The sequence below is a fragment of the Gymnogyps californianus genome, chromosome 1 (assembly GCF_018139145.2).
Source record: "Gymnogyps californianus isolate 813 chromosome 1, ASM1813914v2, whole genome shotgun sequence".
NCBI lineage: Eukaryota > Metazoa > Chordata > Aves > Accipitriformes > Cathartidae > Gymnogyps > Gymnogyps californianus.
Window position 1 is genome coordinate 158236509 of NC_059471.1, and position 12725 is coordinate 158249233.

Here is a 12725-nt window from a genome sequence, read left to right on the forward strand (position 1 = left end):
TACAGTTGGGGGTGTTTTAAACACAGAAATCTTTAGCTATTACTCCAGCTCGTAGAATGGAGTAACACCCTCTGTACTGCTTACAGATGTTCCCAAGCTGATGCAAGTGCCTAAATGCAGTTCTCAAGAGCCCTTTTTCCCAGCTTGTCTGAGCCCCCAGTGCCAGCCAGGGCAGAGATTTTTGTCCTATGGATACAGCAGCTGAGCAGTGCTGCAGGGGCAGCTGTGCTGATGCACAGCCACTCAGGGAGGGCTTTCACCCATCTGGGTCTTGGGTTGTGCTTCAAAGTGGTGCTGGGGAGAATTAGTGGATGGGAAGACTGTCAAGCTCATAGTGTGGCAGTGCTAAGCTATCCTTGCAAATGCAGATTCCTTAAAGTGCTCCTATAAAAATGATGTTTTGAGCATTTATGCTGCATGTATTTGCTTACATATATGCTTACCCTTGTTTTGTATGTGAATGATGTAAAAGTGAAGGCATGTAAATAGAAATATCTTAGGTCAATCTTCAGGGTCTGACACATTTACAGTCTTTATCGGTTACTGATGACACTATTGAAACACTCCTGCCCAGACAGAGGAGGACTTAACATGGTACAGCTGAAACAGGTACCTGCAGCTATAGGAGCATGTCTGTGCAGCGTATGGCCAGAGTTCAGGAGCTTGTTCCTCGCTGGGGTGGATACAGCAGTATGTGGTGCTGGAAGTGTACTGCTGTTGTGTTCAGAAGGGTTCCCTGTGGGGTTTTCAGACTGATTGCCCTGAAAGCCCAAACACATTTTTCTAGGACTCATGATTCCGAAATTGTTTCAAATTCCTCCTGTACAGGACACTCTTGTCTCTCTTAAGGTAAGTATGTGCTAACTGTGACTATTGGTTTTGTTTCGTTGTTTTTTTTTTTAATTCCTTCAGGGAACCTTTGGAAGCATATATCTATTTTGGCCCTGTGTATTACCAGAAACTAAAGCACATGGTGTTGGATAAAATGCATGCAAGAGCTCGAGGACCCAGAGCAGTGCTCACGAGGTAATGTTACAGGCTAATCACAAAATTCTTGTGTACATTCAGAAGTGTGCCCAGCTGACTGACGGGTATAAAACAAAAATTTCTTTACCTTTTGATACTTGACAGCTATTACCTGTTAATACACTGTTACAGACTAAAAGCTCTCACAGCAGACTGTGGCAGGATGTTGCTCTGAATGTCCAGGCGTGCTCTATGTGGTCCAAAACTCAGTTTGCTTCTCAGACTTCCGTTAACAGGTGGTAAAAATACCATCTGCTGATTCACAGTGAACAGTGGCCCTTTCCTGTCAGATTGCTCATATCGTAGGTATTTTAGGAGGATTTTTTTTTCTTTAACATTTGTACTTTTACAAAAGCGAGTATGAGTAGAAGGAAGAAATTTCTTTTAATATTTCAGCATCCTTTGGTATTCAGCAGGTTAATATTGATGCGGCCCATGTCTTCGCCTGTCAAGGCAAAGCAAATGCATTGGCCCTAGTGTAGTACAAACAAGCATTAGAATAATGTGCAACCCTGGTATACTGCACTTCGCCTTGCAGACTCTTCCATTCAACTCTAAAACTGAATTCAGGGTTGTATGTGCTGGTCCACAGTTATCATTCAATACCATGCAGGAGAATAGCACTTTCACACTAATAAATTGTAAAAGTTACAGAGATGCCAACAGTAAATCTCCATTTTTATTTGCCCAGTTAAAGATGTGTCCTCAGTTCCTTTGGAGTCATGATCATTGCACTAAGCCTGAACTTGGTTTTCTCTCCAACAAAAAGGTTGATTACCATGTTGATGTCTTCTGGTGTCAAATTTTGAAGCCAAGCAGATGTACTCTGAGTAATAGGTAATATAAGCCCCTCGAGGTGGGCTTATATTATCTCAACCTTTGGGGAATTTGAAGCATCCTGCTTTCACTGATGTTGCTTACCTCTTCTGAAAGCCAAGCTCTGTGGCTGCTTGCAGTCATGTGCTGATACTCCTGGCTCACAAGAAACAGTAGTGGCACAGGCTTTGCTTTGAGGATGCTTCTAGTGGATCGTTTAGTTCACCTCTCTCCATCAGAGCAGGATTATTTGCTAAATCTTGCCAGAAAGTTAATTGCCAGCTAGTCTTGAATATTTTAGCAAAGGTTATTCCAAATGTCCTTTACCAGTCTTTCTGGACTATCATGTATGCCATTTATACCTCACCTGCTGCATGGTGGTACTCTTCTTTTTGACCAGTCCCTTTTGTACTGTTTTTGAGATGTAAGCACAAAGTCATGTCTATCCTGCCCTTACTCTTCCATATAATGAGCATGATTCATATTCTTTAATTCTTAATTTATTTTTATGCCTCTTATCATGTACTGATCCACTTCTCTTGCCTTGCCTGACCGCACAACAATTGAGCAAGTCTGTCCTCTTAATACATGCAGCTTCTACCTGTTGATGTGCTATTAGAGAATGGAGGGGCAGGTCTCTGCTGTACCTGATATAGAAGTATCTTTCTCTTTTGCTTTTCGTTGCTATTTCCTATGCCTTTGGCTTTCCAACCTCATGCTGTCTCTAGGACAAACTGAAGTTGTCTCACACTTTCCATGGAAGTAAATACCAGTGGTGGAACTGGAAGAGAAATAATGAAAAGTTTTTGTCATTCTTGGCTGAACTTTTCCACCAACCACATAAGAAAAGCAAACGTAGCACAACCATTATTTCCTACCGCAGCTGCTTGCCTATATGAACATAAGTGATATTCCCAAATAATGGGCTGTCTGCCCCATTTTCTGTTCTTCAGTGTGTTAGTCATGGTATTGGTGCTTCACATGAAAATGAAACTTGCTGTCTTAGCTAATGGTGCACACAGTTGGTTTACTGGAGCTCCTAGCTTACCCAAATCCCTTGATCTGCTTTTAGATTTCTCCCCAACTTCTCAGCTGTTTAGAGATACTGAACTTACATGAAACCTAAATCCCAAGCCAAGGTAATGTTTACGTGTAAAGATGAAGGTGATGTGATTTCCCCCACCCCTTACTTTCTTTGAATTCTTTGTTCCAGTCAGTAGCATCATCCTATGTAGCTAGGGCTCTTTATTTGACTTTCAGGAACGCTAGTGGATGTTCAATTTATGCTGCCTCTTGACTAGTTTTTTAGGAATTTTCTTTTTTCTCCTCAACTAATTAAACTTTTGTTATTGCCATCGCCTCTGCTGAGAGAGTCTGCTTTGCCAGCTTTCATACTCACTATTGTTTTATCATCCATTGCACTTCCTGGAGAGTAGATTGCCTCTAACGTTTTTTGCTTTTAAAAGTAATCCTGTAACAGCTTCCAACACGGAATTTGGCTGTTGCTGTCTTGAAATGCATTTTATTATATATGAAATGTACCTTAACTGACAGAGCAAAGCTATATTTCCATCTGGAATAAGGCAGAAGACTTGAGTTTCTTGAATGTCACTGATTCTAGATATTTTTTCTGATTAAAACAAGACTTTGTAGAATTGCAAAGCAGCACTCTTTGTCAACACAGTCAAAAACCACCAGGATGTTGCCCTCTGAATTGGTATTTGTTAAATGAAATGCAATACTTAATTTATTTTGCCATGAGTAGTTGACAATTAATTTAGAACATAGTTCTATATATGGTGTTGCCTAGATACCCAGTCCTGCTAAATCTTTTTAATAGACAAACTGCTTTTAGTTTTCCTTACAAGAGATCAATATAAGCTTTCTGCATGCATAGTTGTTTTGATGGACATTGTCAGAGCTGCCACCTGCATGTCTTTTGAACTTATCAGATATGCCAGTTCCTATTATACTGCAAGGGAGTAATGTGATGACACTGGTCAGGGCTCCTCTCTGCGCTCTGGGGCTGTGGGAGCACAGTATGCCCTCCTCCTTCAGGCAGTGTTTTTCTAGGTAATACTCCACTTCTTGGAGATCAGTGTTTCAGCCAACAACTCCATTTCGAGTTAGCCACTGGTTTTCTGTAACAGGCACAACGGAGATCTGCTGAGACCTACAAGGCCTGCTCTTATTCATGGGGGTAGACTTATTTCCCCCCACTGGCCAATGAAACAAGGAAGCAGGCCATAAAGCTGAACCCAGTGTTCTTCCAGAAAATGCAGAATTAGTGCCAATAAATTCTTAATGTGCTTAAAAACACTGAAGTTAATTGTTTTATGCTTTTTTCTAAATGCAGCAGTTAAATAGTATGGAGACCACTTGGCCTTATTTTTTTATTTAAAGAATCACTGTGTTTTATTTAGCATTTCAGAATTTTAAGAACTTTTTTTTTAAATATGAAAAATACATCTTTTTAATGATATTCCCAATCTTATTTTCAAGAGTCTGCTTTGTTTTCAGAATGTTATATTTAGAATAAAGAATGGAAGTAGTTGCCCAGGGCAACAGCTGCAGTGTACATGTGTATAGCGGGAAAGGGGAAGCACAAATGCTTTATAAATACTCTTTTAACATTTTAAACAACCTTTGGTGTGAGGAATTTTCAAATTCATGTGAGCCAGAAGAAAAATGTGATAGACTTAGGGAGCATAAGATAGACTCTTTTCAAAGGCCCAATCTCAATATTGAAATTTTTGGTACTTTAGAAAACTACGTTTTAGGGAGCGAGGATTTTGTTTGTTTTGGTTTTTTAATGAGGTCATTTTGACAGTGGAAGCAAAACACTTAAGAGCTTAAGACTCAGGTTGTGGTTTTTTGTTTTGGGGGGCTTTTGTGGGGTTTTTTAATGGGTTTTCAGCTGCCTTAGAAATCTTCATCCTGTATCTGTTGGAAGACCCATGGCATATCAACTTTTAAAGGGCTGGAGTTGAGAACCCATCATTTTTCAAGAGGTTTTATCCTCTCTTAATTAGATTGAGACTTTATTGGGGCTCACGTTTATAAAGCTATTTTGTCATTTTATCCCATGGAACAGCACCTGGTGAAATTTTTGAAAGTAGGCTTGTGTATGAACTAATATTATAGAAGTCAGTTGGTAAAAGGAACTCAGGCACTTCTAGCACCGCAGCAAATGCCTGTGTCTTTGGAGGCCCCAACTGCTTTTAAAATCTGCCTCTTGGGACTTCAGAAGAGAAACTGCATTCACCACAGGGTTAGTCCTTTAACACAGCGTCTGAACAGTGATGGTGCCATCATCTGGGGAGGGGGCCCTAGGGAGTTTAATCAGGATGTAAACAACTTCTATCCATTCTCCCAACAGTGGGGAAAAATAGAAGGTTATATGAATGAAAAGGACCATTTGAATTACAAGCAGATTAGTTTTAAGGTTCCAGTGTGGTCAGAGTAAAGGAAACTACTTCCCCCTAAAAACAAATACAACTTGCATCTTTAGAAGATATTTTGGTCTGGTAATTAGGTATATTTTTTTACACTTGTTACAAAAGATTATTAGATGTTGAAGGCTTTTATAAATCCTTTTCTCTGAGTTGCAGTAAGTTGGCAAAAACTTATTTTTAATATATTTAGTATGCTTAACAAATTCAGTTGTTTGAAATAACTTTTGGAGTATATTTTGTTTATATTATGGGCCTGATCTGTCATTGGATATTCTAGGTGAATTACACTGCTGCAGGTATCAGAAACAGCACATAAACATGAGGTTTCACTGAGCAGTGAAGCCTCTTATGATTGCCAGTAACATTTTTTTAATTCCTTCTCTTTGCTTTCATGTTTCAGGGAATATACTAAGAAGGAAATATTTAATAAAATGCATGCAATGTATTAGTGCTTCAGGAATTTAAGATTGTTTTTGCTTCATAGTTCACTCTAATATTTGCAACCTAAGTACTACAGCATTGTGCTAGTACATGAGAGTAGAACTGATACTGTATGAAATTGCAGTATGACAAACGAGGTTAAAAGTTTTGACTGTGTCCAACAAAAAAAAAAAGGGCTTAAACAGTCATAATGTTGAATAATATATTGTACCTTGCCTTTTTACCTCCAAATCTTTAGCATATACTTACATTACTTTGTTAAAACTTTCCTCTAGCATCATGAGGACAGGAAGTCTTTCCAGACAAAAAATGAGAGTCCGATTTGTATTGAGTAACTAGAAAACCAGGAACCTATACAATACAAAAATTAGTCAATTAACTGTCAGACATGAAAAAAATAAACTAGATAAATGTTACTTAAAAAAGTAGGATTTCAATAGTGAGTTAGTAATATGTGTACTACTTGTTTGCTGCTTTGTTTTGGTATTCTCTCCCAGATCAAAAATGGTTTTATTTTAAGAATGTAGCCTTAGCTGTAGTTCAGCTGAAACAGTAGCTTGCTGATTCATTCATTAGCTGCTGAATATTGTTTCATTTAGTTAGCTACAAACTATAATGAATGTCTCATCAAAAAAGAGTACCAAATCTGTGTCCAGATTGTCTTGGATACTGTTTGGTCTCTTTTTGTTTTCATTCATTCAGCTACATTTTGTGAGATAAAGAGTTGTGACCTGATGCTGCAGTTGCCACTCACAGAACTGCATCATATTGCTAGTGCAGGAGCAAAGATGAGTTGCTTCAACTTGAATAACACATTTGCGAGATCAGCAACTCTGGTTTGTAGAATGCTGTTGCCCATTGATCCTGTACTGTTCCTACAGTTTGAAGACAGGCATTCCTAGAGTTGTAGAACGTATGTTCTGGAATACTTACTACATTTTTTCAAATATGTATTTCAAAGGCAACCCACTGAAGGTCGATCCCGTGATGGTGGTTTACGTCTTGGAGAGATGGAACGGGATTGTTTGATAGGTTATGGAGCCAGCATGCTTTTATTGGAGAGACTGATGATTTCAAGTGATGCCTTTGAAGTGGATGTTTGTGGACAGTGTGGCTTGCTGGGCTACTCTGGCTGGTAAGTTGTATAACTGTAATGCTTTTTGTAAATCATGGTGTCCCCACATCACTTTGTGCATGTGACATGTTTCATATTTTCAAAAAAACCTCTTGACCTCAGGTGCATAAAGCAAAGGGGTGCAGAGTAAACATGCCTCTATGTAACAGAACCTTGCCCTTGGTTATAGTGCTCCTCAGTTGTAAAGTGCTCATTAACACCGATAAGTCCCATGCACCTTAATCAAAACCAGTGTCAACATTCAAAATTCGTATTTGGAAAACTGGTGACAGGGGATGGTTCTTTGTTATGGTCTGATTGAAGTTAGGACTAAAGTCAGTGTGTAGTCGATGGGCCAGGGGTCTCTCCTGCTGGAGCACAGGTATTGTCTTCCACAGCCAGCTGTGCTTGTGGGAAAGGTTACCTTCGGTCTGTCTGCTGTCTTCCTTCCCACCCTTGCAGAGGATTAGCAAACACCCAATCCTGTATATCATCTATTTTTTGAAAAGAAGAAAATAGCTGTGTCAATGTACTTGACTCTTCTGACATCAGAAATGAGATTACTAGGTAGGCTAGTCGCAGATCTTCCTGGTACAATCACATGTTGAACCTCACAAGGCTGAAGAGAGAGAGTGGGCACAGAAGAATGGGAGAAGAAAGCAACATCTCTTGCTTTCTTGTTTTCTAGCTATGGAGTTCATAATCACATACATACCGCTTTCTTTGACTGTGCCCCTCCCAAATGCCTTTTGCTTTGTAGTCTTGTAAAACAAGGAGCTCTTCTTCGAAGCATCAGACAAATGCACTAGTCCCATGTTGGAGACTGAGAGACAAGCAGCTGTCTGGTTGGAAATTCAGCTGGCTTCTGCCCAACTGCCTTGTCCCTAAGAAACTTATCTCTAGACTAGCTAATGGTCTTGCTGTCTTACTCTGGGTCCTAAGCCAGTACTGAGTTTATCTCCTGCAAACAAACTGGTTTTCCATGTAGGGGAAGCATAAAACTGGATGTCAAAACTATGTGGAGCTCACCATGTGTAACACTATGGGCATTGCTCTAACCATCTTTTCTCTAGAGTAATTTTGAGATACTAGATTTAAAGTTGCCTTGTAGCATGCTGGAAATACACCACTATTATTAGAAGATGGGAAAATTTCTTTTTATGTTCTTTAGAGGTGAGGGAAGTGTTTTGCTTTAGCTTGGTTTTGTTTTAGCCAGGGAGAAAAACAGACTTGTGAGACCAATAGGAATTTATGAGATACAATGTTCTTGCAAGCTTTCTGAAAGCAGGTGACCTGGAATCCCATGACTAAGGGAGGAAAAAATAAACGGTGCGAGTTGAAGTTACAAGATACTCTAATATTTATATCGGAGGAAGATGGGGAGTTGGAAGGAGGAGGAGAAAGATTCATTTCTAGATATCTCAAAAGAACGTTGTTGAAAACTTGCCGCATCTTGGATATCAATATCAATCTATTGGGAGAGGCAGGAAGTTGGACTTCATTCATTTCAATGCTTCGAGAGTGATTTTTCCATGATACAATGAAGTAGGAAAGTAAGGCGTGTTCTCAGTTTGTAGATGTGTAAAATTGACAGCTACTGTGTTTGCCCTTGGTCAGACCTTTCTTCTGAAGCGTGTGGCTTCTGGCCAGAAACCAAGCACCATGTTTGTCTGCTAACAGCAGCAGCAGTTCCGCTCCTTGTGGAGCAGAACTTCAGAGAGAGGTAGGTAAACACATGTGAAATCCAGAGGAGAGACAAGGCCTACTCTGTGCATCCTGTTGTGATTAGTGATTTTTAGTTGGGCATTGTCCTACTAGCTTTTGTGCGGTAAGTATTTTTCAGAGTCCTGTTTTTCTTGAGTGTCTGTGCACTGTATGTAACAAGTGAGGCCTTTTTCTGATCCAGGTCTCTTAAAACTACTGCAGTGCCAATAACAGTTGAAGGAAGTTGTCTGAAAGGAAGGGCGTGCCATAAGTCAACCAACCAACCACTTCTAACTGTGTAACGCACTGCCTTAAAAAAACTTACATGCAGATGTAGCTCAATTATTTTTTTATAAGACCTTGGCTTTCAGAGTAGTCCTTGAAGATTTTCAGAGACCACAGGAAGTGAGGGCGCCTTGAAGAAAATTAGGAATTTGAACTTTAGAAATAGTATTACATTTTATTTTTAAGGTGTTGTTAATATATTTCATATTTTGAAGTTAGTAACAAAGTTTAGTAACTCTTTTTAAATAACTGTGAAAGAAACTACTCTCTCAGACAGAGCCAGACATTCCTGCAATCTGATTGTGTGAAAAGCTGTCTGATGTGTGAGAGTAATCAATAAGAGGTAGTTTCTGCTAAATGATATGCTGTGTCTACCAGTAGCTGAAGCAAGTGGCCCTATAATGAGCATCACAGTAGAGACCAAGTCATTAAGAGAAACTTCCAAACGGGCCTTTTCAGTGATTCTGGCATTAATAAGACATTGCTGCAAGAAACCTTTTAGTAACATATTGTTTGGTGGCTAGCATTAAGGGCACTTGTCTTAAGGAAGATGAGCCCTTCCTCCCAGACAAGGACTAGCCAGTGGGTATGTTTTTCTGCAAGAGAGTAACAGCAGATCAATGTTGGGGCCTGAACTGGTACTTCCGCAGGGGAAGGGGACTGTTGTGGCAGTGACAGAATTTGTCCCCGTAAAAAAAAATACAGTAGAAACTTACTGTGAGGTACCAGTTTTATGCAAATTTTGCAACTTTGCTGTTGTACAGGTGCTCAGGGGAGGACTCCACTGAATGCAATGAGCAGAATTTGGTCCTTTTTTGATGATGATAAGTTATTCCGATCCTTGGAGTCTGAGCATTTTAAAATACACATGAAGGAAAATTTTGTTTCTGGTCCAGATTCAGCCTTGGCACAGTTGCCTTTTCCTGTCCAGTTTAGTATCAATTCTAGTACCAAATGGTCTTTCAAGTACTTCAGTTTCTGCAATCTCTGTTTGACAGAGCTTTGTGCTTTGTGCTTACTGCACCTTAACCTTTCTGCGTGATCACCATACAAGTACAAAGCAGGCCCAGAATGGTGAGGCTTTGAGCCAGGGTGAAGCGAGTAGTCTCTGCTTCTCAGTCCCTAGTAGCTGTAATTGGATGCCAGACATCTGCTCATAGCAGAAAAGTTGTGCCTCATCAGGCTTCCAGGGCTTGCAAGGCTTCTTCTATTGAGAGCAATTACTTGCTATGTTATCATCAGAAAATGGCTTCTGTTTAGGTCTCTTCCTCCCACCATAAAAATGTACCTATCCCTATAAATTTGGACTAGGGGAGTAGTTATAAACCTGCAGTTGAGGTCTATTCTGGTTTAAAGGCATGCTAGCTGTAACATTTCCCCTGTGTAACAGTGTCCACAGGAGTAGCCTGTTCCAGGGAAACACCTAGTTCAGTCTATTACCTTCTTACTGCCTGTAGTCAGATTTAGACAGAGTGAAAGCAATTACTGGGAATAAGTGAAGCTTCTTTCCTCATCATGAACTGCAGAAATGTAATTAACGCTTCTGTACCATTGGTTGAAAGCTTTCTTGGTTTGAAAAGAAAACCAAACCAACAACCCCAGGTATGGAGCATGTGTGGAGGTCAAGGCAACCAGTTTTCTTGGAAAATAACCAGCTCTTTGATATGCTTTTTAAGTATGTCTGTAAAAGAGAAGTAGCAGAGTCTGAAAAAGTAACTGGAAGACTAATGCCAACTCTCATAACCAAGAACCTTATTGACACTAACCAAATTTATTGGACCTGTCCCCATTGACTTCCACGTGCTCTAGGTCAAATCCACTGGTAACAGAAACAAGCAACTAAGCATTGGCTTTATTGTAGATGTTGACTCTCAGCCTCATTCTGTACCACAGAAACATGTAGGAATTTTGCTAATTCTTCCTTAACTGGATCATCAGACTGTTATGACTTTATGCCAGAAATATAAATTTGAAACACAGAAGCAAAAAAAGAGCTTTGTTAGACCATTAGGAAGTGCTGAGTCACTCTGTGTTCCCAAAGGCCTGGCTTTCTCAACTCTCCAAAACCAGAAGATGGAATATACAGGAGAATGAGGAAATAGGGAGGTTGGAAACTGATATTTATAAGAAAGATTTTTTATTTCTTTGTGTGTACACAGAGTATGAAATTAAATAATTTAAACCGTTGCTACCACCACTGAATTTGAGTCCCGATACTGGAAAGATGGCTGAGTGACCAGCCTGTGTATTCCTTATATGGTCACGGTTATATCTACATGACAAAAAATCCCTTTCCCCCAGAATTTTAAGATCATTATTTGAGTAAAGAGCACGAAGAGTATGTGTTAAAGCAGTTTTACTGGTTTCCCATCTTGACTAAAGCTTTGGCTGTTCACTCAGAGAGATGTAAGATGAGAGATGCCTCTCTCCTGAAATATGAACTGATTTGAGACATTATAGGGTGAAACTGCATATGAGGAAAAAACCTAAGTGTGAACCTTCTTTCTTCCTGCCTCTTTTTGTGACATATATATAAGACAGAAACTGGACCATTAACCATGTTTTCAGAAGTATTTAGCTTTGTTCACCTCCTTTCTCTCATTACGCAATGCTGAATTTGTGTTGGCAGTTATGTGAGTGGTGGAGAAGTCAGTCCTGTTAGCTACTGAGCGTTGTGATTCTCCTCCAAGAAAAGTACAGGGTTAACATTAAGCTCCTACTGACTTCAGTCAGATTATTTAAGGGCTTAAAGTTATGACTGACTTAAGCGCTAAAACGTGTCTCTAGCACTTGGCTCTGTCTAGGACTGAGCCCAGTGTTTAAATGCAGGTGGACAAAGAAACCAGTGGCTAGTGGCAACTGTTGTTTTTCTGCAGAGCTTCATTTATGCACCAACTCTGACTTCCTTTTTGTTTGTTTCCCTAGGTGCCACTACTGCAAATCATCATGTCATGTGTCTTCTCTGCGCATACCTTATGCCTGTAAACTCTTATTCCAAGAACTACAGTCAATGAACATCATACCTAGGCTAAAACTAGCTAAGTACAATGAATGAACAAGATGAAACAGATGGAAAAAAGTACTTTACAGAAATTGAAATCCAGCATATGTAACTGGAAGATTTTTTGGTGAACAGAAATAACTCTAAAACCTGAGTGGGTAGAAGGGAGGTGCAAGATAGTGTAAGAAATCTTTCTAACATATCCTACCTGTTTTTAAGTTGCCAGGGGAGACACTCAGTAGAATACACTAGGAGCAGTTCTGAAAGCCTTGATTAGTCTGAGTGAACAGGACATGTGGAAATTGTGGAATAAGGCCAAGATCCAGCAAAGCACTTGCATCACTTCAAACAACCCCATGTTTGGTTTTGAAAAGTGCTTTGCTGGACTAGGACTTGAGCTGAGCTAAATGCACATCTTATTCATGGAGGTTAAAAATGTTTTCCAGACCAGTGTAATATGAAAGACTAATAAATGTTTTAAATAATTCTGCCTGAATATGTGGTGATGGTTGTGTAAGGATGGTAAAGCCTTCTTACAATGTCTAAACCATTTTCCTATTCCTAAAGCATTTTATTAAAGCATTAAAATTTTGTTTAGTGTCACACTTAACAGAGAAATGTCAGAGAAATGAAACTACTTTCTCGAGAACTTGAAATCAGACGTTTTGAGTGGGATTTCAATATGCAGGTGCATTTGTGTGCAAGCCATGGTGTGATTATACAGTCAGTCTGCTTTCACCTAAACATACGCAGTTTCCATGAAGTTCAAGGGAGGTGACTGCATATGCAGCAAGTGCGTGATACAGCTTACAGATATCCATTCAATTCCTACTGAGTATAGTAGATTCAATAATACACTGGCCCAAAGCCCTGAAAAGACGGG

General features: G+C 39.6%; 1 protein-coding gene across 2 annotated transcripts in view; it reads left to right on the top strand.

The window, feature by feature from the left end:
• POLR3B (RNA polymerase III subunit B) overlaps window positions 1–12338 on the top strand; it is an 82010-nt gene extending 69672 nt beyond the window's left edge. For both annotated transcript variants that reach the window (XM_050914981.1, XM_050914982.1), the window contains 3 exons: window positions 913–1026; window positions 6700–6873; window positions 11767–12338. In XM_050914981.1, coding sequence (XP_050770938.1) covers window positions 913–1026; window positions 6700–6873; window positions 11767–11896 — 418 coding nt within the window. In that variant the 3' untranslated portion in view covers window positions 11897–12338. The remainder of the gene's footprint in view (window positions 1–912; window positions 1027–6699; window positions 6874–11766) is intronic.
• The last annotated feature ends 387 nt before the right edge of the window (window positions 12339–12725 follow it).